Genomic DNA, 26,051 nt, shown 5'->3' with positions numbered 1-26,051 from the left:
TTCTGCGGTGAGGGATATGCACGTTGATGATGCTTATATTGAAGAATCGGCCCTTGATTCTCAACGTGCACATTCGAGGATTGATTGGCCACCATCCAATCACCCGTTTCCGCATCTCGCCCATCACTATGAAAGCTGTACCCAGCTCGTGTGTGTTACAGCAGCTCTGGTAGATGGTATGTCCATCTCTGAACGTACGTACCGTTGAGCTCTTCCAACACACCTCCTGCAGCGCTACGACGTCGAACTTGCGGCTCTTCAATACATCGGAGAGCACTCGAGTGCTCCCTTGGAAATTGAGAGATCGGCAGTTCTACGTCCCGAGTTTCCAATCCATAGTCCTTTTTCGTCTCTATTTCGTCGGGTTTATTCCGATTGTTCCAGTAAGACTTTCCTTGTTCTTCGTTCCGTGCTTTAGTATTTTTCGTGGTGACGGCAAAGCCTGCTACACCATCCCCCTGTTTCGCCGGAGGGCCAACGAAGCTCGAAAGAGCCCTCCTATCCTGTCGGCATACGACCTTGGCTTCCACCGGGGTTGGTTACCCGATCTCCACCAAAGTTTCTCGTATCCCGGCTGGTACTACGAGGCGGTAGGAATAGGAGTTGCTGAATAAGAGGCTATGAACCACTGTAGGGTCTATTTTATGCCTACACGTGCAGGCATCAACGGTACGCATTATTCAGCCGTTTACCAGCCATCTCTTGCATTTATATGATATGAGTTTCTTTGGGTGGGTTGGTTGGGTTTGTTCTGGTGGTTTAGTTTCTGGTCGCCTGAAAAAGCTGTGAATGAGCGATTCGTCAAGCACAAGTATACGGTTTGTAAAATCATGTTTTTACCAAGGTTAGTCAAGACTAACTCACCTTGGGTTTTACTACGTCCTGAAATCGAAATATCCGTATTTAGATGCCTTAAACATTTAATCGACTGATTTTAGCGATTTTAGTATCGATTTTAGCGAGTTTAGTATAGCGACATGGGACAGAGAGGGTTAAAAGCGCGGAAAAACCTTTGATAAGCGTCATAGTTGCGAAAACGCGAAGAAGGGTGCTCTCTCTATTCTAGGGAAGGGTAGGTATGAAATTTAACTTGAATCCTAAGAAACAAGGAAAGATATCAGGAAAAAATCTAATCGACCTATTTTTATTTAAAGTTCAGATGTTACAAATAACAAAATTACAGCCGTGTTAACGTAACAGGTCCTGCCAATTGTCAGCCAGCTCAAATAATAGCAAAACCTTTGTCGTTCGTCCAGCCAAAGGTTGATTAAAATCTGTTTTTAAAGTGTTTAATCGGCCTGAAATTGTTACTTGGGATGTTTTTCCGCGCCTGCCCAGTTCACATTGTACTATATCGTTCACATGTCAAACATCGCCGTTTGAACGATCAGATTTCATTTTTGACAATCGTGTCCCTCTGCATGTGAGAATCAAAAACTATGCTTCATTCGCAATGTTCGCAATGTATTGGTGAATGTTTTCAGCTCTTTGACAACACACCAGTGCATTAAATTTTCCAACTTTCGACACAGCGCAAAGAAGCAAAAAAAGAGGGCCATCGTCGTCGTTTTTCGTGTGCTGCCAGTAGCAGATCTTTGTGAACGGGTGAAACGAAAGAAAAACGCAAATGAAAATACCAAGTAATACCGATTGTTTCTAATATACGTTTTCCGGATCGCTACGTCGCGAGTGCCGCGTCCGCCCAACGGCACCTTTTGCACGAAAATTTATACCGAGAATGTTTTGAGCTACTCCCCCTCCTGGGCCGCCATCAAGGAAAGAAATAAACAATGGCTCGGAAATAGATCCAGATCTTTATTTCGCAGTGTTTTGTTTCGTTCACTTATTGCTCAGTTTGCGTCTGAGTTCCGGAGCGAGGAAAATCGGGAAAAGAAAATGCATTTACATTACAATTAGCTGCTGAACTTTATGTGTAGAAAGCTACGAAGTGGAGGAAAGTGGGTAGTTCCTTTTATTACCGAACCTATTGGTATAAGTTGGTCAAGTGACGGTGGCAGATACAACAAAAATATTGTTTGGGGATTTTCTACCATTCACCGCTGCTGGCATTTATTTTGGCGATTTTTCTTTGTGTCAACTCGAAGTCTGGACCACGCAGCTACAGGACAAGCAAAGAAAAGCATGAAAGAATCTCGCTGCTAGAGGAATTATCTGATTGTTTTCGACGGCAGGAGTGGTTGCGGAGAGGCAGCAATCCAGTTTTGGTTGTGTCAAATTCCTTTCCCTTACTACCTATTCGCTGTCTTGTACGGAAAGCACATCGTTTTCTCTTTAGTTCAGATGACAAAAGTGCCGTATTGTGATTGATATAAGGAGTGGAGCTATTATCGGAAGAGATAGAAAAATTGGCCATTATTGCTCAAGTTGGACAGCAAATTTCGTTGAAAAATTGACGAGAAATTTACATCAATCTTCGCACTTTCTCAGGAATAAATTGCCAGGGTCACAGGGAGGCTAACTAGCTATGAATACCCAAGAATTTCCAGTTTCAATCAACCGTAACTCTCCGAAGCATGAATTTCCCCAGCACAGCGGTAACAGCAGCAGCAATAACAACGGTGCCGATTTATATCATTACCAGCAACAAAACCATTATCCTCCCGGAAGCCCTGGCGGTCTTGGGGGCGGGACAGGGCTGCCACAGTCTCCGCAGCAGCAGGATCTCACGATCGATGGAATACCGAACAACTTTCCCCATCGACGCTCGCGAGCGTCTCGAACTTTTAAGAATCCACCGCAACCGCACATGTGCATCAAGGAGAAAACCATCGACGGTAAGGAAGTTTTCATCAACGTGCTCAGCTGGACGCGGATCGCCAATCCGGACAACCCGGACGCACCCATTCCCCTGTACGGTGGCATGAAGGTCGGCAAGGTAAGTGCTGTGGTTTGGTGCTGCAAGTGCAATGGTTGTAAGAAACGATTCTTTTGTTGTCTGCCTTTACGGTCATGCTCGGCATTGTCTCGAGCGGGAAACTAAAAGGGTTTCCAACGATTGGTTGCGGAATGCAATTTCCCATGCAATTTTTTTGGAATGTATTAAATAATAAAGAATTGCACGGTAACCTCTCAAAGCTGGTAGCTACACACTTCTCCCGAAAGTAGTGTTGTAATCGTAATTTTTGTACACAACATTGTAAAAAATATTCAAACCCTTGATAGGGCAACATAAAATTTGTGCGAACCAAACTTCAATAAATTACAATTTCTCCTACTAGGTCGTAACTTATGGTGAATAATCGCGTTTCAAACGCAGAAAAAAGGGCAGTAAATTGTTTCCTCTATTACCCAAAGGTTGCACCATATGTATGAAACTAAATAAAATCATCTGTGTATCGTGCGCACATGTTGCATCTAGAACGTAAACATAGTATGGAGAGCAATAATATAGAGTATGGCACGCATTGTGCGTACATTTTTCCCATGAGAATGATCAAGTGTAGCTGTAGTAAGAATCAACTCAACGTGTAGAATCAGAACTGGGCCCGTTACCCTGCTCTTAGATCGACCGACGTTACATTTATGGACTGTGATACACGATTCACGCCCAGCAAACTGCGGTTACGCTGCTCGGAAGAAGGTGTTCAAGCCTTAGCTTACCACCAGCCAGCGCGCCGCGCGGAAGTCTGATATAAAAAGTGAAATTTAATTCACTACGAAATAATTACATTGAATTATATCTATCCATTCATGTGTATCTTCGCGAGACATAAAACTATTTTTTGTGTGCTGAAGCGTTGAAAAGCAAAAAGTGGACTTGCGCAAACGCACGCGTCAGCCTCGACCTTACGACTCAAATTTGGTCGGTGAACGGTAAAGCATATGTTAGGCTATAGATGAGATTAACATTTCAAAGTAACTTTGGTTTGGCACAGTCAACAAACTAGATGCTTAGCTTGGTGTTTGTTATCTTTTTCCATTCGGTTTTGATTTTCCCGAAATGAACAAACGACCTGATTCAAACTTGATTTTTTCCGTGTAAGCAAAGGCCATGAAGGTAAAATGAGTATTCAGTAAAGAAAATTTAATTGGGCCATAACTCAATGCGAGTTTCTATGGCAGTTATCACTAAATATATAAGTTTGTTCGCAAACTATAAACTCGAATTAAATTATTTCAACTTTTCACTCGGAGAAAAGTTCCGCGTATCAGTTCAACAAGTGTTAAAACGACGATCGAGAAAATCAAAAAGATGTTTACTTGGAACCCCACGACCTAGACACGCCAATTCTCCTCCATTCTGTAGCTATAAGCAGAATTCTGTTCAATGCAAAATTTCCCGGCGGTGTCTCAGCTGGCTTTGAGGTACGATCTTCCAGCATCTTTGCACTGCTTTGCTAAATATTACGATTTCAAAGAAATAACCAAACTTAACTTGACAAATTCAGACTCACAATTGAACTCAATGGCAGCAACCTATATTCGAAGATAAAGCGTATAAACTTTGAACCACACAATTTGACACTCTTTGCTCTTAGATTCTCCAAGAAGTAATCTTGTTATTAATAGAGGTTCCTCATAGCTAGTGACTATCAAACTACTAAGAAGGAAAGAATTTTACAACTAGGATATACAGAACGGCCAACATAAAAAATTACTGTTGAAAAAAAGCAAGGGACGTGCCGAGGCGTGTCCCTACCAGAGCCTTTCTCCGAAGACCCGCGCTGAGAAACACGGACTAACACGCTTACGGACGAACAACGTCACACGCAGTAACTTGCAAATCGTAAGGGGCTGCATAGTATCGTCGTCCTGAAAGTAAAAACAAGTTAGATCAAAACTTCTCGGTCGGTGGTTTCTACAGTTGACGGAAGAAGAGTCACAATCTGTGTGTCTAAAAATAACCCAAAAACCAGATAGGTCGCTGCATTAACCCTAGAGCGGTCGCGTTAAAAAAAGTTACGTACGCGGTCGCGTCGTGTACTGAGTACACGGCGAATAATTCTGCCTGTATCTCAGGACTGGCATGAGATAGAAGGTTGCGGTTTTCGACAAAGTTGTTTATCTATTTAAGACGCATCTAGAAACGAGCAATAGAGTTTGAGAACTGGTTCGCTAGATGACGCAAATGGCGACCAACATAAATGATTCTAGAATCTCGATACTAAAATCTCTAATATCTCGGGACTGAGAAGAGATAGAAGGTTGCTGTCTTTGGCAAAGTTGTTTATCTGGACGAGATCAAGCTGATTGCGAACAACAAAATTCGGAACTGATACGATAGATGGCGCTTATAATGAGCATATTGATTTTTTTTGGAATATCTCAGAGTCGTGACAAGATAGAATGTTGCTGTGTTCTACAAAGTTATTTGTTCGAACAAGACACATTTGGTAATGCATAACAAAGTTTGAAACTGTCTCACTAGGGTGCGCACGTGGTCAAATTATAATCTTATGATCATATCTCATGACCATGATACGATAGAAGGTTGCGGTTTTTGACAAAGTTGTGTGTCTAGACAAGACGAATTTGAAAATGATCGGTTAAATTTAGAACTGTCCCGTTAGATGTCGCAGTTGGTAAAATCATATTTCTTTTTGCGATATCTCAGCTTATGTCGAATAAACTGTAAAATGGCTTATCTGGTCTGGAAAGGAACACCAAAATGTTTGCAAATAGTATTCTCTTGGCGATTTTCCCAAAACAGAGTTTGTGAATCACCGACAATGTTGACAAACTGAATAATGCACATACCTCACCTAGAGATACATGATACTTATTCAACTTACCCAAGTAGCACACTTACGATACTCTTATTTATATCAATTTATTAATGACTCACATTAGTTATATAATAATCAGGTGTACAGTTTTATAATGAGTATGGTATTAAGGAAGTTTGCTATGGTATGTTGAGGTAATGCTTTAAACATTAGAATGTTAGAATTGTGATGATACTTACCATAAAACAATACTAAACGAGCATTTGTTTGTTTTATTTCCTGCTATGATGATGAGAATGAAAAATGTGCATTAGATTCCTAACAATCGTATAATATTCTAATTACGGTTACTTATATTATACAGGAAATAACACACACGTAATACAAGGAAAGAGTAAAGTATTCGAGCCCAATGAAAAAAGCAAGCTGTATACAAATGAGTGCACAAATGAGTATACAAGAGAGTGCACTTCAGTCATATTGTCGCGTTAGCAAAACATATAGTTTTGGTTTTATCATCACGCACACGTTAATAATTGCAAGCATTAACGTTGGCATTAAGCCTGCCCGCCAAGTTAGCTCCGGGGTACGATGCTGGCCCAATAAACCAGTCGCCGATTGTTCGAGTCTCGACTGGGTAGTGCCGCCACAGAGTTAATAGGATCTTTGCACTAGCGCCGTGATTTTCCTGTACTCTAATAACCGGCAGCGAAGTCTATCGATAAAGAAGGGTCTAGTTCTGAAGGACGTTTATACCCATGGTTTTGCTTTGCTAATAAATCTAGATATTACCAGATTTTTTATTGCATACCAGACAAAAATCTTCAAAATCTTCCAGATATTTGGTAATGTGCCAGATTTTTGCCAGATCTCCGTTCTGCAAAAAGGCATCACTCCTAATTGTAGACAACATTTTGTACCTGCGTTGAACAAAACTGGCAAGACGTTTCCCGAAAAAGTCCTCCCCATCGGTCAAATTGATCGCCAGATTTTGGCCAGACATTTATTTGTGTTTGCCAGATTTTCGAATAAACCTATTAGCGACCCTGGGAAGAATAGGGACTCAAACACTCTCTAAAATATTTTTAAACAATGTGATGGAAACGCAGCACGGGTTTCCAGGTATCTTTTCCTGGTGATCTTTATGGCTAGACGATGTAGACGACGAAATTGCTTCGTCAAAAGAATTTTGATCAGTCTGTGCTCTTCATCTTGTCTTTTGATAAAAGTTGAAGCAATACGTATCAATTGCTTCTGTCAAAAAACCATAAAAATTGCTGTTGATTGGCTGGAATTGACAACGCAATCAATGGTGAAAAGGACAACGAAGCGTTATCTAACGTGTTTTGACTACAGAAACCACTTTGTAGCGAACAGCAGTGTTCTATGTCATTATGGTTCCGCAATATTCCGAAAAGAATTTGAATTTCTCATCATCTCCACCTACTACTGACTTAATTCCGAATTTTATTTACCATCATCGGAAGTATCTTGACCTGATAAACAACTTTGTCGAAAACATCAACCTTCTATCTCGTCATGGTTCGGAAATATCGCCAAATGAATTAAATTTCACCGTATACTCCATCTAGCGGACTTGTTCCAAACTTCAGTGTTCGTTACCAAATGCGTCTTGGCTTTACAAACAACTTTGTAGTAAATAGCAACCTTCTAGCTCATTACGGTTCTAAAATATTTCTAAATGAATTTAATTTCTTCATGTGTCTTAACTAGATAAGCAACTTTGTCGAAAGTCGCAACCTTCTATCTCTTCACAAACTTAAGCTATTGCCCGCCGTGTACTCAGTACACGCATTTAAGTCGATCTTTATTAGCCCAAATGATGTAACAGCAATTCCGGCGGACTGGATGCAGGGCATATATCAAAGTCCCTAAAAACGACCTAATTGAATGCGGTAACTGGCGTAGCGTGGTTACGACAGGTGAAATCCATGACGGGCATGGACCAATAAGTGAGGCATCTTTGAAACCCTTTCTGCATTATTCACAGCATCATATACGATATGCTGTGCTTTCGCACTTTGCTCGAGCTGAAATATCACAAGATAATTCTTTTTTTTGGGAAGAACCCACGTTACGCTGAAGTATTCCCGTGAGAAAGAATTGAAATTTCTTCAGGAAGCACTTCAGATATTCCATGGGTTTTCCAGAGTTAGCGGTGGCAGTCGTCCAGAAATGATCTATACATTTAGTGCTTTGGTATGTCGACAAGCTATGTTTAAACGGTGGGAATGAAACGAGTAACGTGAACTCCTGTTTTGTCTTCTCAGCAGATGTTTCCGTCATATGCCCCTTTTTCGCTAATTTCTCTAAACAAAATAGCGCAATTTAGGGAGCCTAGGTAATTAATTCTGGATTAGGTTAAGAGAAGCGTTAACAAAGCACGTAAAAGGATATATAAGAGGCAATCGTTCAAACATCTTTTTTAAAAAAGACCGACGAAATATGCCTTACAGCTAGTCTAAAACAATAAACTATACTTTTCTCATTGATCAATTTTCTTTTTATTTGATACAGGTTTTGCTGTAAATCCAATATTAACTTTAGCAAACACTTGTAAATTGTCTTCCGGCAGCGTGACATTGGCAAGAGATTTCGACTTTATCTTAAGAACTTTTTGTTAACAATCTTTTCCATTATCGGCGGAAATAATCCAACAAGGTACAAGAAAGGTGATAGAAGGGTCTTCTCTCTGAAATTTTCTTAGAAATGGCTCGACCGATACAGCAGTTGAAATAAAGAACGATAATTTTACTATAAAAAGCTTTATAAGAACGGTTCGGGCATGCTGCTAGCTGAGTTTTTCGTTTACTGTTTGAAGTTTCTTACCAAGTGGAGTTTAGGTTTATAAGTTTATAATAAGTTTATTTTGTAATATTTGTTGTTAAAAACGAATTTCAAGTGAATGTGCTACTGTGGGCTCAACACCCGAAGACATCTTGAATTCAATTCAACTCGTCGCTCCTTTATCTGCGCATTTAATCGCATAAATTAAATAGGCGCACTGGAGCGTACTCCGTTTCGAGTTTTAAAGGAGAAGCTACCTTTGAGCTGACACGTCCAGGTCTAGAAATGAACACAAACATGAAAAAGTTAATAATAAAACGACAGTGCAAGTAATGTTTCACTTTCACTGGTCGAATACCCAAAATATTTACAAAATCTAATTAAGTGTTATGATGTTGCGATTAAAAAATGTTAAGAGTAGTGATTTTTCCGGTGGTTGGTCGAAATTTCCGGGTTTTTCCGCTTTTTTTCCGGTGATTTGAAATTCCCGTCTTTTTCCCGCTTTTCCCGGTTGGGGGGTTGGCGGGTTCATCTTCATCAAAATCGATTAGCCGCAAACATTAAAAATGTTAGGACAGAGTTAGACTCAGATCAATTGCTTATTTAAACGTTTAATAAAATGGACAATATTCTACAGGAGGAAGTTTCTCTTTCCAGAAGAATAATAACACCAATGACTTGTGGGGTGCTCAACATATTACAAAACGACATACGAAGTATTCGTCCCAATCAAACAAAACAATAACTGTACAACTGTAAATTGAAAACAGTGCTCAGATAGCCTTAATTACTTACTTCAGGAAATCTGGTTGAAACACCTATGTTTCATTACATTCTTCTACATATGTAGGAGATATGTTTAAGAGACTATCGTTATATAAATTATTCGAACGTCTGATTTCATTAATCATAAAAACATAAGGTCGATCTATTCCAGAGAAACGGAGTCTAACCTGAAAGCCCACACCGAGATCCGAGAATTGCGGCTAACACTCTAAACCTAACGTGCAACGTGACATGCAGTGCGTTATGAGTAGCAAATGCAAGTAAGACTACGGCATCGCGGTTAGAAAAACTGGTTAGATTAAACTTCTCGATCGATAGTTGAGTATGGGGAACGGTACTATACGTGTTTAACGGGAAATTAGCAGTCATTAACTTTTCGTCAGAGAGCCCAATTTCGGAAGCAGTTTTTGGGTCCAAAAGCGGGGTACTGTTTATAAAATCGTAAATACTGCATTCTTCATGCCAATCTGAACACAGCGAATATATTTTCATGACCAGAATTGTTGTTTCAAACAAAAAAACTGCTTTTGAAATCAGCAGAATCGATGACGACTAATTTCACCTTAAAAACAAAAAGTTTCTCCAGTGATGGTCGACTCTAAACAACTAGAGCACGCTTTATAGGTTGTAGAGATTCCTATTTACCAATCCTCGGTGATTTAAGAATTACGCAATATCGACAACTACGGCATGGAAGAAAAGTCTGATTTGAATCCGCTTATAATTGGCTCCGATTACTCGATCCTTACCCCCCGCCTCCCTCCTCTGATCCTGCGCAGAACGAATTATAGTCCTCCATTACAACAGTTGGTCCTGAGCTGCCATTCTCCAATCCGCTCGAGCACCAACCGACCGTGTGTCATCCTCAACAGCGCACGTCCATCGGGTGCGGGGTCTGCCGCGAAATCAACGGCCTCTTCCTGATTCTCTGTTGAAAATAGTTTCTACTACTCTTTCGTCGGGCATTCTGGCCACATACTAAGCCCCCGCAGCCTGCCACATTGTACTACCTTCACCATATCAGTATATTTGTATACTTGATGTAATTCATGCCTGCCCCAATTTATTTTGCCACATTTTTTACATTTTGATCGCAGAATTTTACGCTCAAAACCCCAAGCACTCGTCAGTCAGTTTCCTTTAGCGTCCATGATTGATGTCCGTACAGAGCCACCGGAAGGATTAGTGTTCTGTAGAGTGCTAGTTTTGTACGAATTTGCAAACTACGGGACGTGTAGGCTATGTAGGGTAATCAACGTATTTTGGACCCCATCAGCAGCTGTACATAATTTGGACACTTACAGTAAAATCAAATGGAAGTGTCCAAATTATATACAGCTGCTGACGGGGTCTAAAATATGTTGGTTACCCTAATCCGTAGAAGTTGCGACTGCAAGTCGTTATTTCACTTCGCGGCTTACATCGTTATCACAAGGCCAGGGTGTCGATTTCCTGGAAAATAAGGGAATATCAGGGAATTCATTTTTGGATCAGGGAAATCAGGGAATTTCGAAATTCTCTCAGGGAAATTTTATTCACTCGACAATATTGTCGATCAACTTCAGAATCGAACTAATTTTCGCAATTTTAACTATTTGGACACCCACGATCTCTACCAACAATTGTGTACTTCGATTTGGCAGTTTTAATCTTGCCTCAATCTTGCCAGTTCCATTTTAAAAGGCCTAAAGGCCTCTTCCACTGGAATATGGTTGACACGACTCTACGATGATATCGAAGACATCCGCAAAACCAAGAAGCATTTGAGATTTCGTGATGATTCCGTTCCTTTCCGCGTATTGCATCTTCCAAGGCAATGTTGAATAGCAGGTTACTGAGTGCATCCGCTTGCTTCAGTCTATCCAGCATCATGAAAGCTGAATTGAGCAGTGTAATGCCTCGATAGTTTTTAAACTGGAGGAGACGATGTCCTCTTTTAAAAATAGCACACATGAGGCCAGCCAATCACTCTTCTGGCATTTGTTCTTCTGCCCAGATTCTGACAATGATCCGCTATACTTACATCTTATTCCGTTTCTTCCTGTTGTTCTACAATTCGTTGATCAAGCTTTCTGGTGTATTCCACTGCAACGTCATCTGCCGTCAATCGCTGGATGTTGAAACGCAACGTCCTCTCAGTCCTAGTGTCAAAGTCGATAAGAAAAGACGGTACATCGATGACTTCCAAAGAGCGTTAAACAGGACATGATCGATCTGGGAGCTAGAATCTTGAATTTTCTAGTCGTGCGCATTCCATAGATCCTTTTGAACCTATCATAGAACTAGGGACGAAATCATCGGTTTTATGATTTGTTGGTCAGTATACGTTGATTAAGCTGTAGTTGAAGAACTTGCCCTTAATTCTCAACACCCGTATATGCATATGATCATCTACGGGCTTCCACCAGCTAACTCTGTACAGAACTCCGTTTCTCTAGAAATGGCCACCGAACTTCCAGAGAACTTTGAGTCGATGTAGCTCTCGAGCACCTCGAGCCCAGCAAAATGCACATTTTCCTTTTTTCCTTTTTTTTCCTTTTTTTCGGGTTATCCAACTGGTCGCTTAATAGCGTATAAAACTCTGCGCTGGGCCCTTTTGTGTTGTCAACAAAGTGTCAGGGAGACCTCAAACATCAGTTCTACCTGACGAGACAGGCACTGGCGCCCACTAAAACACAGGTAGAGCCCCAAGCATAGCCGTCACGCCTATACCCGCAGGCGGAGGCGTTTCGGCCCTGCGCGGACTCCACGAACTGACTCTAAGATCTCTCTGCCAAAGGCCGGAATATCATATTTTAAATATAATGATGATGATGACGATGATGATGATAATGATAATGATGACGATGATGATGACGATGATGATGATAATGATGATGATGAGAAGAAAAATAATAGATCGAATTTGTAAATGTGCTTTGGACTTTTTGTACCACTCGAGTTGCAATATGTGGTATAGTGAAGAAGTGGAGAATTCGTCAGCCCCGCCTGACACTGGTCTTCAACCGCGCGCCCGCTTTTAGTTTTCCAACACAAACAGCCACAAATGAACCAATAGATAAGACAAATTTCGGAGCAACTCGGATCAACTTATCAGGGCAAATTTAATCTTTCATCCCCTTAGCATTCACAATGCATTCCCACGATACAAAGTAAATTGTGCGCAGCACAAGCTGGACGTTCGCGGTAGTCGACAGAAGCTTCAAAATATAGAGACTCGCCCGCCTTCCAACCCTCGAGACCAAAGTGCTGTAAAGCTCTGGGCTTAAACGTCTCTTTAAGACTCGACCCCTTCCCATAGACAGAGCCCGCGGGCAGCCATCAGAGCTCAGGACAGCCACGGGGCCAGTGCAAAAATCCTACTCTATCTAGCAGCACCGCCTAGCCGAAACTTGAACACGCGACACGAATTGACCTAATTTTCCCATCTGCTACCTAAGAAGTGCTATTACCCGTAATCATTACAGAGTGGTCCTTCGGCATCCAATCGGATCTGGTATCCCGCTTACATCCCCTTACTAACGCTAAGCCCCCGACCAACTGAATCAATCCGACATTTTTCGGAGATACCGTGGACCCCCGTTCGTTTGACCGTTTTTAATCTGAACACTTTTTAATTTGAACCCCGTTGGTTTGCACGACGTGCAAATTAAAAATGGTTCAAACGTCATATTCATTATGACATCATTTGCTTATGCAGACAATGATTTGTTTGTGCTGATCTAGCGTGTTTATTCTGTTTCACATTGCGTTTTCCCAACGATTATGGTAGAAATCCGATCGGAGAATGAATATTCGCTGCTTGCAACTGCCAACTGAATCAAACTACCAAAACAATAACAAAGAGCAGGGCAGCCAGTTCACACAAGTTCCAGCATATTTAGGGTTACCAGTTGTTCAAATTAAAAACTAACCCCGTTAGTTTGCATGAGGAATCGTTCAAACGAACGGGGGTTCACTGTATTTGTGACAGTTGTTATAAATAGGGATGAATCCCAGAAAACTTCATCTATTGTCAGAGATCCCCATACTGGCCTTATTCTTAAACGGAATAAAAGCACTTTCTGAACAACGCAACAATCACATTTGGTAAATTTTTACCCCGAGTCCCACTTGAAATCACAAAAGTATTTTGATATATACCCACATTCAGAAGTAAACGTGACCGCTGTTCATTTACTGATTAGTTAAAAAGCCCTACACCACGACAAGGTTCAGTTTTATCGTAGGGAGCAAAATGCACATTTGTGTACCAAATATCTTCAGGCAATCATCTCCTTAACCCCACACTTTTTCCAGCAGAGATAACAAGCTGCAACTTCCAGAATAGTTTTGTTTTAGTTCAACAACAGGGGCAAAGTTACTAGTTTGGGCTGACTGAAAGTTAGCAAGACTTGTTATGTTTACACGGCCGTAATTTTGTTACATGTAACATCCAAGTTTTGTGCAAAAACAGGTCGATTAGATTTTTTCTTTGGATTCAAGTTGATACCCTCAAACTTAACTGTCCATAGAATCGATAGAAGAGTGCGATGCGTTTTTGAAACGGTGGTAGGAAATAGGTTTAATGTATACATTAAATTGCCTATGAGCGCCAGAACCAAGTTGTTGTCACTCTAGAACTAGCTATCTTCAATAATCCATTAATCCATTCAATGTTCGTTGTGGTTGCGACTGGGATGTCCTCCTCATCCAAAACGAAAACGCCACAGCGACCTGCACTACCCCCGGGGCTGGTTTTTGTAGTTTTCAGACTTGGTAACCCTACTGCCAGCAACCATGTATTTTGTTTTGGCGGTATTAATGGTAAGTCCTAACTTCGCTGTTTCCCGTTTAAAAGGTCTGAAAGGCCTCCTCCACTGCTCTACGGTTGATTCCGACGATTTCGAAGTCATCAAACCAAGAAGCATGTGAGATTTCGTGATGATAGTTCCATTCCTTTCCACATTTGCTCTTCGTATTGCAGTTTCCAGGGCAATGTTGAATAACAGATTAGAGAGGGCATCTCCTTGCTTTAATTCATCCATCGTCGTGAAAGCGGATGAGGTCTCACCCGCTATTCTGACGCATGATTTTGACCTATCTAGTGATTTGTTTCGTCATAAAACCATGTTCTACCATTATCTGCCACAGCTCATTCCGTTTGACAAAGTCCTACGCCACTTTAAAGTCCACAAACGGATGATGAGTCTGCAAGTTGTACTCCCGAAACTTCTCTAGTAACTGACGCAGGGTTAACATCTGATCTGTCGTGGAGCGGCCCTCACGAAAATCAGGTTGCTACTCGCCGACGAAGTACTTCGCTAACGTGCTCAGTTTAGATAGTCCTAGATAGTGCCTAGATAGTTTTTACACTGGAGTCGATGTCCTTTTTCGAAAATAGGACAAATGAGACAATGATCCGATGGATTGCGTCATACAGCTGATCGCTCCCCGCTTTTAGAAGTTCAGCTGGGATACCGTGGTTCCGTTTTTCAGCTTCAGATTGCCTTCTTAACCTCCTCCCTCCTATGTTGGTGGCTCTGCAGCTTGGCTATCGCTATTACTTCTTCATGAGTGTCTTTGATAGATTCACATTCAACCAATGACAAAACCTTTTTAAAACGGACCATTTTCATCGGGCCACTAACTTGGAATACTCGTTGAATAACCAAGAAATATTTTTCACTCATGAAATTACTAGCGCATTTTACATGAGTGACTTGGTGACATGAAACTGACTGGACTTTGCATGTGTGAAAATGATTTACTCGAAATTACTTTTATAAACAAACCAAAGAAGCACACATGAAAAATTCTCTTCCGTCTTTGCCAGGTACAGATAGTTACTCATTTTTTATAAAAATTTTAATACCAATATCCATAAAAATATCGCTAAATTAATACAAGAAAGAAATAAACACAATTTTTTGTTATGTGGACTCATTACTGTGACCAATTTTGTAGACCTATTGTAATATCGCATATCTTTTATGCTACTATCGCTATTGAGTGAGCGATAATCTAATAATTTTTATATGCGTGCTTGTGAATACACATGATAGGTACTGACTTATGTTTTTTTGTCTTATTTCTTATTTTTAGATTCCCCCTGGCAGCCCCCGCGCACCTCCACTAGTGTACGCAGTAATGGCAAGTCCTGAGGTGCTCAAGAAAGCCGGACGGAAATGTCCAGACACACCGGTAAGATTTTCCTCAATATACCAAACTAAACTATATCTAAAACCAGCTTGCCAACTCCTTGCAGGAACGAATGAATCTGGTCGATCTGATGTGCGAATTTGTGGAGGCTATGAATCCCACGTTGCATTTATCTCGGTAAGTAATTCTGTTTATACCATTCAGGGTAAAATGAATGAGCAACGCCAATTTTCACTACAGAAAACCAGAAATCCTAAAGGATCGCGATCTCTCCGGTGAACTGAAGGATGTTTGGAGTGCGGTACAGGCTTGCCGCGATAAGGGACGCGTCGACAGTGGTCCACCGGAAAATCTAGTCGTATACACTGAGTTTGGCCCTGATACGGCGCCATCGTACGAGCAATCTCAACAGCAACAACAATCGCAAAGACACCAACAGCAACCTCAGCATCTTCATCAACAGCAGCATCAAACGCAACGCGACATGGGCGAAGAGTACCAGCAGCGGGCTCAGCAGCATTTTCCCATCACTCATGAACATCACAACAACAGCATCAAACAGCCGCAACTATACAAGCATCAACAAAGTGCAATTACAAACAACAGTACCACTACGGAATCAAACTCAGAGAAGCAGCACACCGACGCTATGGATGGTGCAAGCAGCAACAACAACAACAGTTTCAGTGTCAGTGCCAAAAAGCAAGAACCTCAAACTGAGCAACGCTCCAACGGAAGCAACAGCAGCAATCCTTGCAGCATAGACGAATTGAACAAGGAAACCGAAAGTCTGACTCTTTCCAACAATGGAAGCTGCAGTCCCAAGCCCAATGGTATTACACTGCCAACAGCCGAAGGAAGTTCATCACCTCCGAAGGAGCATCCTTCCACAGCGACCTCACCTTCATCTTGCACCAGCGAATGCAGTAACTCAGTGCCATCAGCTGCATCCAGCAGCTCGCAGCAGCAGCAGCAAGCTTCGCCTACATCGCCAACTTCCGCAGTCACAGCAGCAGCTCCGGCGATTAGTCCTCCTACAACTCAACCATCGCCCACTGCTACCATTACAACTCCACCAACTCCCCAGAAAGAGTCAAAAAATTCCTCAAGCCATAATTTCTTCCCCATGTTTCGCTCTTCCAAGTCATCAAACAGTGATAAATCGTCGGCAAACAGCGACAAATCCGGTGACAAAGACAAGGACACCACAGGCGAAACCGCACCGGATACGCCGGTAAAAAGCAGCAGTAAAAAAAGTGGATTAAGCTTCTTCCGGCGGAACAAATCATCCGACAGCAAAAAGGAACAACAGCAACAACCTTCAACACCAACAAAGCAGCAGCAGCAGCAGCAACAACAACAACAACAACAAGTACAGCAACAGCAACCACCGCAGTCAACTGTCGATAACAATAAGCTGAATCTACTGGTGGACGATAGTTTACTTCATCACCATCATCATCATCATCACCACCACCACCATCACCATCATCACATGGTCGACGGTAGTAGCAACGGCACGGGGGAGATCATCGAGAACTCGACAACCATTGTGGCAAAGTAAAAAAAAATGCGCAGGGGGAGTGTAAATGATGGGTGAATAACGTGCGTGCATATGCACGCAGTGCGTGAAGGTAAGGTAAGGTTGGTACGTAGGTATGTATATCCTGTGAATGCCATACGAGCCGTGAAGCAAGTGAAAGGTAAGTTTGAGTGGGACATATCGGACCTGTGGTTAATCATTTGGGGTGAGTGGTGAGTGAATCGACAACTCGACGGTACAGCTAGCGGTTCATATTGGGGAATGGAGCTCGAAACAGTAGGCGATGGTTTGTTTAAGTATTCGTGATTTTCCTCGTTTTAATCATTGTTTTATTTTTTGCATATTTTAATTTTATTAACTGGATCACGCGTGATTCGGGAATGATTCAAAAAGAGGTCGCATTTGACCAAACTTTCCAAGTTTTCTCTTGCAAAGTTTTCTGCGGGAAAAACATCCCCATTCGAAAAAACAACAGATCGAACGAAAGATTTCCTGACGGAGTAACAACTCAAAAGAAATTAAGGGATAGTATTTGTCAAGTTGATCGAAACATTTCTGGCTTTAGTTTTCAGAAGGATGCATAAACCATGTAAAAGGGTTGATTATGCGACCTTCTGAAAACTAAAACCAGAATTCAACTCGTTCGAAATACAGAATATGGGCGAAACTAAGGCTTTTCACAAAGCAATGCAAATTGGTTAATCGTTGCGACTACATCTCCTTTCGTAGTTTCGCTCCACCTGGTCTAACCATCTTGCTCGCTGCGCCCCTGGTCGTCTTGTTTCTACCGGATTTGGGGCAAACACCATCTTTGCAGGGTAGTCGTTCGGCATTCTGACAACAAGCTTTAGTCACCTTTTGAATTCTGGGTTCGCTATGGAGCTGTGCGACTTCAAGACTCATCCTCCGCCTCCATACTTCGTTCTCCTGTACGCTACTGAAGATCGTTCTTAGCCTCGTCTTTCGAAAACTCCGAACACACGCAGGTCGCGGGTCCTCCTCGAGCATTATCCACGTTTCAAGCCCGTATAGAACAAGCGGTACGGGGGCTTAGTCTGCTCGACCGCAATTTCTTGTGAAGCCCATAACAAGCGCATTGTCCGCCTTTACTAGTAAACCATGTTTTAGACGTATTTACCTTTAACCCAATTTATTCTGCTTCGCGCTTTAGTGTGGTGTTCTGTTTAGCCACCGCCACAGATATTCTGCCGATAATATTCATCGTTCAGAACTCCTTGTAGCGCTATGTTGAACAGCAAGTATGAGAAACTATCACCTTGACGAAGCCCTCTATGTGAACTTGACAATCCACCTGAAATCCGAACACAGCACTGTGTACCCTCCATCGTAGATTTGATTAGTTTTATGACCTCCTTGGAGAAGCGGTACTCGTTCTTGTTTTTCCATAGCTCTTTCTGGTCGATGGTATCATATGCGGCTTTGAAGTCAACGAACAAATGGTGCGTGGTAACTCGGTATTCACGGCCTTTTTGCCTATTGATGGGGGTGGCATAGCTCTCCGGTTTGTCTTAGTTCTCCGCCTGGGCGTCATTCAGGTGTTCATCGAAGTGCTGCTTGCACCTCTCCGTCACCTCACGATCGTCCGTCAAAATACTGCCATTCTTATCCCGACACATTTCGGGCGCGGCACAAAACTTTTGCAGACTCCGTTCAGTTTCTGGTAGAACTTTCACGTTTCCTGAGAAAGATGCAGCCGCTTTAGGCGGCTCCTACATTCATCGTTAAACCGATCGTTCCGCTGATTGCGTGCCACATGCCCGATGGAGCTCTTCGCTACACTGCTAATGGCTGTTTTGATAGTGTTCCAACACTCCTCGAGAGGGGCTTCGTCCAGCTCGTCCTCTTCCGGCAGCGCAGCTTCGAATGAGTGCGCATAGTTTGCAGCGACAACTGTCTGCGTCTGGCGTCGGTGCCGAATGTTGGTCACAACAGAGTTTTGGGCGCGTCTTAAGAATCACTAGGTAGTGGTCCGAGCCAACGTTATTTACATCTCGGTAATTACAACATCCAAACGATCGCCCTTTTTGTAAATAGGACAAAGCATACCTTCCATCCATTCCTCCGGTAGTTTCACGTTATCCTGGAATGGCAATCCAATGAAGATGCGTTGCTAGTAGTTTCTTTTTTATTTTAGGAGACTTCTGCCGGGAGTCGGTTTAGCTGTTCGATTTCTCATCGGATCTCTTCGAGACTGGAACCCTAAGATGTTTGTTGCCCAATATTGACTCGAGAGACATACTTAATCTGTGACATGGCGTTCCATGCTGTTGTAGGACAACGTATTGATCCTCAGAGATAATTTGGAACTTAAACTTTCACTTTCTCCGAAAGATTCTCAAATTTCTTCTGTAAAATGAACCGGTCTGTACTGTACGGCTGTTAGATACAGCATCGATGCCGAACAGCTTCTATTGAAGAAAGGAATTATGATTTTTTTTCCTTCTTCAACAAAGAAAGCAATCTCTTCGAGCGAATCACTCGCAATTCCTTTACCCGCCCCGTAATCAAATGGCGCATCTCTCTTGCTTTGGAAGATGCCTGCAAGTTTTCTTTGCTGATTCTTTGCACGAATTGTTCAAAAATTTTGGCTTCCTTGGCAAGTTTGCTTGTGGAACGTACCAGATTGCGAGCATGAAGTATATGCAAACTCGTAATCATTTCTTGGCGTAAATTGTCACAAATTTGTAATAAAACAATTCCGATATTCTGATGCAGCACTTGAGAGTAGAGAACCCATACTTACTGTAAACACTATGTAAGCGCTGCTTAACATGTTTCCGCTTTCCAGTACTCTACCAGCGCTAATCTACTGTGCCTTACATTATACATAACGGAAAGTATATAGACTAATCTCAAGTTTTTAGTCTTGACCTTGAAATGCGGTCATACATATATATTAATATTTTTTGAAACGATGGTTCTACAATTGATGAAGGGACGGTAGGGGAAAGAAATGAAAATTTTTTGGTGAAGGAGGGGAAGAGCCCAACAAGCTCAAACAGACGTTTTATACATCATGATAGCAATCTAGCAATCCTCCTCGTTGTACCAGCCGGAATACGAGCAACCTTCGAGAAAATCGGGTAACCAACCCCGGTGGAAGCTAAGGTCGTATACCGACAGGGAAGGAGGCACTCATGCATCTGCTGAGTATTGGCAAAAGGAACAGCCTTGCCAGTCGTAAGCGTCTGACTCCAGGTTAGAGGCGGCTCGCGACGGTGATTCCACTGCACGGTGAATCGCCGTTTCCGTACCAAGTATGCGGCTCTATCCCAGGTTAGGGGCGGCATACAACAGCGACTGATCCGGAGCGGACGGGCTAATACCCAAGACAGCAGCCCTGTCCGCGAGACTAGGTATCGCAGCCCCAGTAAGGCAGTATGCTTAAACAACTTTCGCTAGGAGAAATTCAGGAAAGGAACTACAACCGGATAATCGGCATGAACCCAGGCAAAAGAAAAGGACAACGATTATTCAAAACTTGGTACTTGGAATGTCAGGCCTCTACTTGAACCGGCATGCGAGGGAATCCTGGCAAGAGAGCTGCAGAAGATGAATGTCGTGGTTGCAGCCATTCAGGAAGTGCGGTGGCTGAAGACGGAAGAACGTGAATTCCGCGCAGTAGATCCTATTGTGGGCACGACATTCAAGTATCACATCTACTACAGTGGCGGCGATAAAGCGGAGCATGAGGTCGGATTCGTATTACATGGAAAACAAATGAAGCGTATCATTAGGTGAGTTGAGAATTAGGGGCAAATTCTTTAATTACAGTCTGACAATTATGTACGCACCGACGAACGACGCGCCCGATGACGTAAAAGAGGCGTTCTATGATCTTCTCGACAGGACCTATGATGAGTGCCCAAGACATGACATAAAGATAGTCATCGGGGATATAAATGCACAGGTCGGACGTGAAGAGTTCTTTCGTCCCGTTATTGGTAGAGAAAGCCTCCATCCTACCACAAACGACAATGGCCTGAGGCTAATCAACTTCGCTGCAGCCAGAGGAATGGTTATCTGAAGTACCCTTTTTGCACGATGGAACATTCGGAAGCACACCTGGAAACACCGTAATGGAGAGGTCTGCTCTCAGATCGACCTGGTTCTGGTTGATGGCCGGCACTTTTCTGATGTCGCAGACGTGCGATCCTCCCGGGGACCAAACGTTGACTCGGACCTATCCCGTAGTAAGCAAGATCCGTGCACGGTTGTCCAACGTATTCAAATCGAAGCCAACGAGGAAGATACGACTAAACATTCGGCGGTTATCAGCGCAGGGAGTTGCTGCAGAGTACTCTCGGAAGACTGATGAGCGGATCGGGGAACATCTCGGAGAGAACCTGAACGAACTAAGAAGAAATATCAGCACTGGGATCGCGTTCTTGCGGAGGCGGAGAATTGCTTCGAGAGGCACGATACGAGAAGCTTCTTTAATACGATCTACGGAATCAGGAACCGGACCGTGCCAACTCCTGTTATGTGCAACGACAAGGAGGGGAACCTGATTACCAAAAGATCGGAGGTGGCTAGGCGTTGGAAGCAATATTTCGATGCATTGTTGAATGGTGAACAAGATGGAACGGTCAGCAGAAACAGGATAACAATTGAGGATGATGGACAAGCTGTGGATCCACCAACTTTGGACGAGGTTAGGAAAGCAGGAAGAGAGCTGAAAAGCGGCAACGCAGCTGGAAAGGACGGCAGCCCCGCCGAACTTTTGAAAGTCGGGAGCGAACGGCTATATTGTGCAATCCATCAGGTTATACTAAAAGTATGGACTGAGGAGAAATTACAAAAAGGGCCGTCGACTCGAATGCAGCAATTATCGAGGTATTACTCTCCTCAATTCTGCATACAAAATTCTCTCCGGCATCCTGTTTCTCAGACTGAGGCCGTTGTAGGAAACCTTCTTTGGTGAATACCAGTGCGGTTTTCGAGAATTCCGGGAATTCAACATGCAGACTCATCATTTGTTTATAGGCGGCGTACGATTCAGTTTAACGAAACGAGCTGTGACAGATTATGCTTGAACATGGTTTTCCAACAAAACTGATTAGGCTGATACGTGCTACCCTCTTGATGGTTCAAAATCAAGCGTCAGGATAGCGGGTGAGACATCGGACTCGTTTGTGACGTTAGATGGTTTGAAGCAAGGTGACGGACTATCAAACTTACTGTTCAACATTGCATTGGAAGGTGCTATTCGAAGGGCCGGCACGCGCAGAAGCGGTATCATCATCACGAAATCTCATATGCTCCTAAAGTTCGCGGAGGACATCGATATCATCGGTGTTAACTGTAGAGCTGTGGCAGAAGCGTACACGCATCTTAAGGAGGAAACTTCGAGGATAGGGCTTACCATAAATTCTACCAAAACAAAGAATATGGTGGCTGGTAGAGAGCGTGGTAGCCCTCCGGGTGTTGGAACTGCGATGGTGATAGATGGAGATACTTTTGAAGTGGTCGATGAATTTGTTTACCTTGGTACGTTAGTGACATGTGACAACGATGAGAGCCGTGAAGTAAAAAGGCGAATTGCGGCTGCCAACAGGGCCTTCTATGGATTACGTAGCCAGCTGAGGTCCCATAGCCTACAACTCCGTACAAAAATCGCGCTCTGTAAGACGCTAATTCTCTCGATGGTACTCTACGGCCACGAAGCGTGGACGTTGAAAGAGAGCGACCGACGAGCTCTTGGCGTTTTCGAGCGTAAGATCCTGCGATCAATTCTTGGCGGCAGATTAGACGAAGGAGTGTGGCGCAGGCGCATGAATCATGAAATATACCAAGTGTACAAAGATGCGGATATTGTGAAGCAACTAAAATACGGCAGGCTACAATGGGCTGGTCATGTAGCAAGGATGCCGGTTGAGAGACCAGCAAAAACAATATTTAGCAGAGAACCCGACAGAGGACGACGACTTGGAGGCAGATCCCGTACCCGTTGGATGAGCGCTGTTGACGAGGATGCTAGAACAGTGGGTGTTAGGGGCGACTGGAGAGTGGCAGCGCAAGACCGAGTAATGTGGAGTCGACTCCTGAATTCGGCATAAGTAAGTAAGATAGCAATCTAGCCTGGTGTACCTCAAGGAAGTCACCTGGGCCCTCTAATTGTTCTGCTTAAATTCAGCGGCGTTAATCTGATTATCAATGGGCAACGTTCCTCACATGCAGATATTCTTATAGGTGTATTTCTAGATCCGTTCGACTGACGACTACCACTTTCTTTAAAATCAGTTCGAGGCCTGGTGCGACGTAAACCTTATGATAGTGAACCCGGAAAGCGTTCAGCAATCACATGTTCCCGGAAGAACGACCCGATCGTCGTTAAGCAACTTTCATCTGCCACGATGGATACTAATCAAAAGATCCGCCTGCTTTTTTCCGGAGCAATAAACCGCGAGTGATGTGTTTTTATTTAAAAAAAATTTGACGTAGAACTACATCTTACTCACGGACTAACTAAAGTAAATCAATTTTCGTGCCCTGAAGGTTGCAGCCACAGTTCACGAAAAAGGAAACAGACAAGCGAGAATATGTTCGGGCGGAACAGAACATAATTAACTGGCAACTGAACGTCAAGCTCGCGTTTTGATAATTGTCAGTGCGGACAAACGTACGCTTAACGTAGAATTATCTAAATTTTTGGTAAAGCCATTGGTCCCGTTTGTTGCTGGCACGCGTCGTGACAGTGACCATCGCCACAGTATCGAGCTTCGTTCACCCACTATGCGCCATAATCTCCTTCTGAACAACCTAGGAGAACAGTGTCGTTCTACAATTCATTCTACTCACTTCAAACCACTCTCTCGCCAGCATACCAGCGAATGTGAGATTTTACTTTTTACTTCTAGTATTGTAAGGCTATAAATGAACTTCATCAAAAAAAGTAATGAACAAACAAACCGTTGTCTAGGATTTCTCATCTCTAAGCTTAATGTCGAAATGTGTTTTGAAAAAAAAAACATACTTAATTGTATTTTGTGATCTATAGTTGATTAAAAGTCTAGTTTTTTTCGCCACATTTAGTTTAACAACGAGGGTCAACATTCAAATCATTTTTGCTCCGCAGTCTCAAGCGAGCGAGCGAGCGAAAAACCGAACAAAAAATAACTAAACATTAAAACAATTTCAAGCTGCCATTTAAACCGGTGTGGCTTTTCGAGTACATTACAGAGTTAAAACAAATAGCGCAGGTGGCAAAAAAAAACTTTGATACTGAACCTACTACTACAGGAGGCGTTTTTACTGCGTCGAAGAAAATTACGATGCCCAAATGGAGAGGGCGAACAAGCATGGTCGCTAGTGGATGTAGTATTGTATTTAATATAAATCTAGACACAATTGCTAACTATAATAGTGGTTATAGCAAATGTAGCGCCAGCTAACGGATCGATCAGAAATGTAAACGTTTTGAAGGGCACTATTTAGAGAGTCAAACATGCAGTTTAGTACATATTTTAGATCACATAGCAAGGCTTCTCTTGCTAAGAACAGTTTCTCTTCTCCAGTTAGTACGTATTAGTGAAATCTGTAGGCTCGCCGTTAAACACATTCTGTAAAACACTGCCTGATTTCCAACAAGTTTATTACTAGATGATTAGAGCAACAATATGTAAAGTAAAAAAAAAACTACTCGTTTGTAAGTGATTTTATGTTTGTTGTTCCTGACCAGTATTTTGTGCGGTAGAAATAGGAAGGAGGTCTCGTCCTGTTCGCTGCTCTCTAAGCGCGTTAATTAACACTTTCTATAAAGTATTATTACCCCTACTACTAGCTCCATGCCACTGACAATGATTTGATCTCGAACATTACACCCACATCCAATCCAGCTAAACCGTACGAACGGAAGTCGTTTAGACAATTTCAAATCAGCGGAGAGCAAACAATCCTAAACTAAGCAAGTCGGACAGGAGGTCGCACAGTGAGTAAGTAGAACCCTAACAAGCAACTTGCTAATGTATCTCGTTATTATTTAATTTGGAAGTGGCTCTGTGTCAAGCAAAAAAAAAGAACAGTATCAAAGCATGTTTTTCGACATTTTATAACTTTTAGCACGTTTATAAGCAGAATGTAATGTTTTAATACGATGAACGTACAGGTAAAGGCCAACATTCAAACGACGACTTCAACGTATCGGCATATTGTTGATAAGGTTGTGCTAACTAATACCTACTATTATTGTAGCACATAGATGATTAGAAGAATTTATTGTACCACACAGGATTATCTCAATCCATTTTCAGCAAATTCAACGGTACAACAAGAACAACCAGCAAGTATTCAACTTTTTTCTCATTATTTATTTTGATTTCGTTTTGAAAACATGATGCTCTGAAAGAGGGAGTTCATCAAATCCGCAGCGATTGCTTTAAATTTATCAAAAAAAAAATGGAACCTACTTTTCGCGCAAAACAGTGATAAAATATCTCAATTAGAACTATATTATTCTTCAGGCTAAACCCAATGAATATTTATTCTATTTCAAAAACAAATAGTGCTATTGAATAATTTAAACAATTCATATTATATACTATTGAACAACCAATGTGAAAGGGAAAAGCCATGGGGTAACCAGCTTAACCGGCTGACGCGAAGATAAGTGAATATTAATAAACAAAATTTTATAATGTAACTTATAGTTACGCTTACATATAATATCACACCTCCGCTGCCTACTTTTAGAACCTAGGTACTTATTTTACACATTCTACACATAAGTGCAAAAAATAAAAACGTGAAAACTGTAATCAAAAAAAGCAAAACCATGGGTACAGACGTCCTTATGAGAGCTTGATACTTCATTATTGACAGTACAATTGGTACAATTACGGCGCTATCACAACGATCCTACTGACTCCATAGCAGCACCTCCCGCCGAGATTCGAACAAACGACGGCTGCATTCAAGGTTGTTTGAAAATCGCATCAGCATTATGACTTTTCCAGAATCGCACAAAGCAGCATAATTAGTTTCGTCGGAAGACCATGTTCTAGCATTATCTGCCATAGCTCATTTCGTTCGACTGAATCGTACGCCGCCTTTAATTCCACAAACAG

The 26,051-nt window shown here is 42.3% G+C and overlaps 1 protein-coding gene across 1 annotated transcript; it reads left to right on the top strand.

Moving 5' to 3' along the window:
• The first annotated feature begins 1,619 nt into the window (after positions 1-1,619).
• Positions 1,620-25,594, top strand: LOC128734174 (myb-like protein P). The gene is made up of 5 exons (XM_053828219.1): positions 1,620-2,896; positions 15,366-15,464; positions 15,529-15,599; positions 15,663-16,339; positions 16,400-25,594. The coding sequence occupies exons 1-5, from the start codon at positions 2,486-2,488 to the stop codon at positions 16,984-16,986; spliced, it is 1,845 nt and encodes a 614-aa protein (XP_053684194.1). The 5' UTR covers positions 1,620-2,485; the 3' UTR covers positions 16,987-25,594.
• Positions 25,595-26,051: the final 457 nt, after the last annotated feature.

The sequence above is a fragment of the Sabethes cyaneus genome, chromosome 2 (assembly GCF_943734655.1).
Source record: "Sabethes cyaneus chromosome 2, idSabCyanKW18_F2, whole genome shotgun sequence".
Taxonomy (NCBI): domain Eukaryota; kingdom Metazoa; phylum Arthropoda; class Insecta; order Diptera; family Culicidae; genus Sabethes; species Sabethes cyaneus.
This window is presented reverse-complemented; position numbering and strand designations above follow the sequence as displayed.

Excerpts from the sequence above, each read along its gene's own strand:
- LOC128734174 (XM_053828219.1), top strand. The coding sequence starts at position 2,486 with ATGAATACCCAAGAATTTCCAGTTTCAATCAACCGTAACTCTCCGAAG. Across the intron at positions 15,465-15,528 it reads GGAAATGTCCAGACACACCG|GAACGAATGAATCTGGTCGA; the intron begins GTAAGATTTTCC and ends AACTCCTTGCAG. Across the intron at positions 16,340-16,399 it reads CTCACCTTCATCTTGCACCA|CTTCGCCTACATCGCCAACT; the intron begins GCGAATGCAGTA and ends AGCAGCAGCAAG.